Raw genomic sequence first — 6,790 nt, 5'->3', positions numbered from 1 at the left:
ACGTAGTATATAAATAAATTTTACACTCATTGATACATACAATTTTACTTTTTTTATCCAAAACCTACTATAATTTTTTTCCACAATATGTTATAGTCTTACATTTTTTTTTCTATTAAAATTACAATGAATAAATTCATTCACCAAATATATAGTACATCAAATACATTTTCACATTTAAAATTCTTCTTTTTACAATATCTAATTTGGAGTACTAAAAAGGATTCTGTGTCATCAATGAAAACCAACCCTATAGTTCCATAACTTACAATGTAATTAACGAGCCGGACTTAAGATGTTGTAGCTGGTATTTCACAAATTGCTAACCCAGCCTACACACAGTGAAAACCAGCTCTGTAGTTCTATGCTGAGGCTTGCCTGTACATCAGAAAACCTGTGCTTAATGAAAAACTTGACATTCCCACTCACGCTCCCTTTCTTATTGTGTTGGCTTTCTGGATACTACTTATTAACTACACACGGACATTTAGGCCTAATGTTGTTACAGATATTCATCAAGCATACAAGGGATGCAAGCTGATGAATAAGGTGGTGGAAAACATGCAAGTTAATTCCTTGAAATGTTTAATAAAATTTTAGAAGAAGCAATGGTTCCTAACAACGGAAGAGTGAAAGTAAAGAACAGCATATAACGATATGTCAACCACACTATATATGCTATACCTAATAAGGCCTTTCGACCAATACCAGGGCTCATCAGGCCGGCTAGGATACAACAAACTCAGTAGTGGTACAGACGCTATTTATATCATAAAACTGCATGAAGAACCACTGTTATGGTGTGAACTAGACTGAGTTGGTGAAGTGTAATTATCAACCACTGTTATGGTGTGAAGTTGGTGAAGTGTAATTATCAACCACTGTTATGGTGTGAACTAGACTGAGTTGGTGAAGTGTAATTATCAACCACTGTTATGGTGTAAAGAAGTTGGTAAAGTGTAATTATCAACCACTGTTATGGTGTGAACTAGACTGAGTTAGTGAAGTGTAATTATCAACCACTGTTATGGTGTGAACTAGACTGAGTTGGTGAAGTGTAATTATCAACCACTGTTATGGTGTGAACTAGACTGAGTTGGTAAATTGTATATACGAACGATTTACAATTCAGAATTAGGGTTAGGATTGATAACACAATGTCATTTAATTATTTTAACACTAATTATTTATTATTCTATTTTTACTTGAAATAACTTTACTCATCATTCAGAAGAACCGTCAAACCATCAAGCTAGTGTTATGTTGAACTCAGGGAAACAAGAAAAGTTTCAAGCTGATGGTTTTAACGAACTTATAACAACAACCATTGGAACAACTACAAACCTTTTACAGCAGAAACATTTAGCCTTTTGGACAAATACGGGAAGAGCTCTGTAATACAAAAGCAAAAGTTAGACAATTTTACAGTAAATATCAAAAATTTAATTCAACACATCCTGACTACCAGAAAAAAAAACTGCTTAACACTTTTTGTCACCACTTGTCCTTTGGAAACAATATTTTAATAACAATAGTTAAATAGTTTTTTTGTTTAAATATAACTAAGCAATTCTAACTAACTTCCTTGTTGTTCATTTAACCACTTATCCAATTTTTATCCCCAAATACCTGAACTTTCAACTGCTTCATTTGACATTTTTTTTTGTTAAGTGAAAAGTTTCTTTAATTACAATTTAAGGTTCTGTAATAGAAAAATCAGCAATCTTTAAAACTGTATAAAACAATATAGAAATCTTAAACAGTTTTACCAAAATAAGCCATAAGTTTACACTTTAACCTTTTTAGTAACTGAAAATATTTCATTTTCTTAGTGTTATAACAACAGGAAAAATTTAGAAGAATAATCCAATCTGAGAATTTAAGTTATGTATCAAATGTTTGTTGTTTCTGCCATCCTTCTATTGTTCATCGTTAAACTTCGATTCTCATCGATTGAATATATTGCTAGTGTTATTAAACACCAATATGTGAATGATACTCTAAGGTTATTTTGTTCGTTGGAAAATATTGCCCTCAAACTCCGGAACTTATCATTGGACATTCATTTCTTAACAACTTGCAAGTGCCATCAAGTCATTTCCAAGTTCCTTTATTTCAAAACTACAAACCATTGTCTACAGAAATATCCTGCATATTTCTCATGTCAATGTCGTCTTTTGGAAGAAGAAACAGTCTAGTACATGATTTTTGATTGTGTGATTGTTTGAGGTTAAGCACAAAGTTACACAATGGACTATCTGTGCTGTGCCCACCACGAGTATCGAAACCCAGTTTTTAGCATTATAAGTCTGCAGGCATACCGCTGAGCCACTGGGGTGCTACTCAACATGAATCAGCAAAGAAAGAACTAAGAAATAACATATCATGGATTGACTAAAACCACCTGATTAATAATATTAACACAAAAACTGAAACCACTTGATTAACAATATTAACACAAAAACTGAAACCACTTGATTAACAATATTAACACAAAAACTGAAACCACCTGATTAACAATATTAACACAAAAACTGAAACCACCTTGATTAACAATATTAACACAAAAACTGAAACCACCTGATTAACAATATTAACATTTAACTGAAACCACCTGATTAACAACGTTAACACAAAAACTGAAACACAAGCAGAACTTTAAGTTGAATAAGTTACTTCCACATAATCTGTTTCAGAGAACTTGTTAAAGTTAGAATTTCAAGTACATTACTTGGATGGAGTTTGACGAATTACTCCACGTATGACTGACTGAAAAAGGACAACATATTCCTGCACCTCATAGCTGCTTAGGAACTAATTAAAGTTTAACACTAAAACCAAATTATAAAACTTTCTTTATTATAAGTTAAGTTTTTTCCCCTAAAACAAATTCAAATCATAATTCATAGATAAAAATACCCAAGTCCAGGATTATTTGAAGAAAAACCTGAGTAAGTCATCTGTCAAACAGTGTTTCTTAAAGTGTTGATAAAGAATTTAATATCAATCTGGGAAAATAGGCATCAAGGAACACTTAATATAGGTGATTCTTATATGTATAATTTGAATTAATAACTATAAGTAGATTTTTAACAGGTAAATAAAGTATCAGCAAGAATGCTATGACAGGTAGAAATGGCAAGCATTTGATGTTGGTTAATATAATCTCCATATGTTGAGGTTTGTGAGGTCTTATAACTAACTCTCATGTGAAGTTTAAATTTTTATAAATTAAAATTTTGTTAAATAATTAGATAATACGATTATAAACTTGACTACCCTTGTAAATTTAATTTGACACCCTTCTTTTAACAAATTATTCATTTTGTTGAAAGTTGTGAATGCCAGAATTGTTGAAAAACCAATAAATTCAGGAAAAATCATCTGGAAAACAGAAAAATTAAGTTAAACCTACTGTAAGCATAAACATTTAATAAATAAAAAATATAAGAGCTGCTCATGTAAAACAAAATAAACCAATGTCAGGGAGAAACTGTTGCAAGCCTCACCCTGACTGATTTGGATTAAAACTACTAGTGAAAATACAAAATTTTGATTGAAACATGTAAAACCTAGGGAGGGACAAATAATACAAATCATTAAGCTATACATTAACCAGTACTTATCAGGACTAAGTATCAGAAATACATATAAATTGGCTCAAAATTTGCACAGAAAGAGATGGTTGGAAAAGGACTAGTTCTGAAGTCACAAAGTACACAGCCTACATCAGAGTTTGTTTATTGAAGTCTCTGGGCTGTGTTTAGTTACATCTATGAACCTTAATATTAAAACTGGAGTAGCTGCTTTTTGTACTGTTTATTGAAGTCTACTGTGTTTAGTTACATCTATGAACCTCAATATTAAGACTAGAATATCTGCTTTTTGTGTTGTTTATTGGAGTATACTGTGTTTAGTTACATCTATGAACCTCAGTATTAAAACTAGAGTAGCTGTTTTTTGTATTGTTTATTGAAGTATACTGTGTTTAGTTACATCTATGAACCTCAATATTAAGACTAGAGTAGCTGTTTTTTGTATTGTTTATTGAAGTATACTGTGTTTAGTTACATCTATGAACCTCAATATTAAGACTGGAATAGCTGCTTTTTGTATTGTTTATTGAAGTCTACTGTGTTTAGTTACATCTATGAACCTCAATATTAAGACTAGAATTGCTGCTTTTTGTGTTGTTTATTGAAGTCTCTAGACTGTGTTTAGTTACACCTACAAACCTCAATATTAAGACTAGAATTGCTGCTTTTTGTGTTGTTTATTGAAATCTACTGTGTTTAGTTACATCTATGAACCTTAATATTAAAACTGGAATAGCTGCTTTTTGTATTGTTTATTAAAGTCTACTGTGTTTAGTTACATCTATGAACCTTAATATTAAGACTAGAATAGCTGCTTTTTGTATTGTTTATTGAAGTCTACTGTGTTTACGTATATCTACAAACATCAAGACTTGATTCTAAGTTAAATGAAGGGAGGTGTAAAACATCTGATATTCTTGAAAAAATTCAAGAAGAATATTAATTGTTCAGTTCATCTTGGTGAAGCTATAATGGTGAAGCTCTTTTGAAATTATAATGTAGTGAGAAATGTAGATCATATAAAAATAAAAACATATCGATCTCATATATACTTGTAGCCACTACAGAATTCAGTGATAGTTTTTCAAGATGAAAACAACAAAATTATAAATGTCTTCAGTTACTGATGTATGAAACATGAAAAAGCTTTGACTTTTTTCACTCGAATTGGCAGTAATTTTTAGTGTTCTTGGACTCTTCAATGTTAAAAATATACCTGAATTTTATAATAATGTAATATTGTTGGTAAGAGTATGATTTTTGTTGAGTATAGAGGATTGAATTGTTGCTTGATAAATGTGTAACTAGCTGACTCAAATGTTTATCTTCAAAATGGTTTTAATTAGTAGCCTATAGTTGTTAAAAGTAGAACAATACACGGGTGTTCTAGTGATGTAAATATTGTTTACATAATTCCTAAATTTGAAAAACAATTTTGGTTACCAAGTGTATCACCATTGTATTAACTTCCAAAGGCGTCTTTAAGAATGAACAACAGAGTATTTATTCCACACGTAGTAAGAATGAACAACAGAGTATTTATTCCACACGTAGTAAGAATGAACAACAGAGTATTTATTCCACACGTAGTAAGAATGAACAACAGAGTATTTATTCCACACGTAGTAAGAATGAACAACAGAGTATTTATTCCACACGTAGTAAGAATGAGGCTTTCCAAGCGTAATACACATGATCTACTACGTGGTTATGTATGATGATATATAATACACATGATCCACTACATGGTTATGTATGATGATATGTAATATACATGATCCATTACATGGTTATGTATGATGATATATAATACACATGATCCACTACATGGTTATGTATGATGATATGTAATATACATGATTCACTACATGGTTATTCGCATGTTGTTCAGAGTAGTGTGGATATTATAGAACAAAATGTTTAAAATTATGGGTTATTATCTTCAGTTTAATATTATAGTTTATAAAACTTTCCCAGAACATTGGAAAAGGCTCCCTCTGGTGTATAGATTCTCAGTTCCGACCTAATTTACTTCAAGCTTTGAGGAAGTCTCCATCATCAACTTTTTCACACATGCCCAGTTTGGACTACATCTTACGGTTTTCTCAGCCCAAAGCAAATAATACTTGGTAAGAAATATGAGTTTCATAAAAACAGAACTATTAAGAAGAAATATTTTTAAAACTCTATTCCTGCATTTGACTATGAATTTACAGAAGGGGGGGGGGCATTTTTTTCCTTTAGTTTCTTCCTCCAATCTTTTAATCATATTTGTGGTTTTACTTAAATTTTGAATTCTGAACATAAATTTTAGGCTTACATGAAATTAAGTTTAAGAGAAAATGCAACAGTATTTCAAACACTGCAAACGAGACAAAATTAAATAATTTCATAAGTATTTATAATGTGAGTTTGTAATTATTATTTAAAGGTGTCGTATCTGAAGACTTTTTAATGTCTTAATTTCAACAGGAGCAGTTATATTTGTATAAAAATGTAGCCCTCTTTATTATACATATAAAGATAAACTTTAGTAATATACTGCACACACAAACACACACATAACACCACTGAGTGACACCAACACATAACACCATACCTGATCTGTGTGTGTTTATCAAATTGTTTTTTTTATTCGCAGTTATCATAAGGTTTGTCATGAAGTATTTTATTTGCAGTGACAAGCCACTACCTTTGGTTCCAACTCTATCAAATATCAACCTGCCTTCTCCAGGTAAGTTTATATCTTTACAAAACCAGTTCATTCTAAATAGATGGGAATCGTGATGTGCCAGGAAAGTGAAGTTTTAACATTTCTGAAGAGTACCGAATGTTGTTTTTCAAGTAAAATAGTAGATACAGGTAGACAATCCCAAAACGAAATGTTCCAGAAACTGGTTATTCTGGTGAACACTCCATTACCTTGGAGAAATTCCTTTTTCTTGAACTTTTTTCTGGTTTCTGATGCACACTTCCAACTTCAGATTACTGAAACTGAATTAAAAAAATCACTGTACAAACAGATAAATACAAATAAGTATGTTAATATTTCTTTTAAACTTAATTTTAGATTAATTAACTGCATAGCCGATTTGTTTGGGGGGCATGGCAAGTTGATGCAGTACATGCAGTCTCAGTTCAAAACCAGCCCTCTCTCTTGTGTTGACTGGCATTGTTATCATGAAAATGTCTAA

The 6,790-nt window shown here is 31.0% G+C and overlaps 1 protein-coding gene across 1 annotated transcript in view; it reads left to right on the top strand.

Annotated features, from left to right (window-relative positions):
- The window catches only part of LOC106476086 (forkhead box protein N3-like), a gene marked incomplete at its 3' end in the record, with an annotated part of 10,257 nt that extends 3,927 nt beyond the window's left edge, over window positions 1-6,330 (top strand). The window contains exons 2-3 of the mRNA XM_013936759.1: window positions 5,574-5,725; window positions 6,275-6,330. Of these exons, the coding sequence (XP_013792213.1) occupies window positions 5,574-5,725; window positions 6,275-6,330 (208 nt within the window). The remainder of the gene's footprint in view (window positions 1-5,573; window positions 5,726-6,274) is intronic.
- Between the last annotated feature and the right edge of the window lie 460 nt (window positions 6,331-6,790).

This window comes from Limulus polyphemus, unplaced genomic scaffold (assembly GCF_000517525.1).
Source record: "Limulus polyphemus unplaced genomic scaffold, Limulus_polyphemus-2.1.2 Scaffold9766, whole genome shotgun sequence".
Classification (NCBI taxonomy): Eukaryota; Metazoa; Arthropoda; class Merostomata; order Xiphosura; family Limulidae; genus Limulus; species Limulus polyphemus.
Note: the sequence above shows the minus strand (reverse complement) of the source record. Positions and strands in the feature narration are given on the sequence as shown.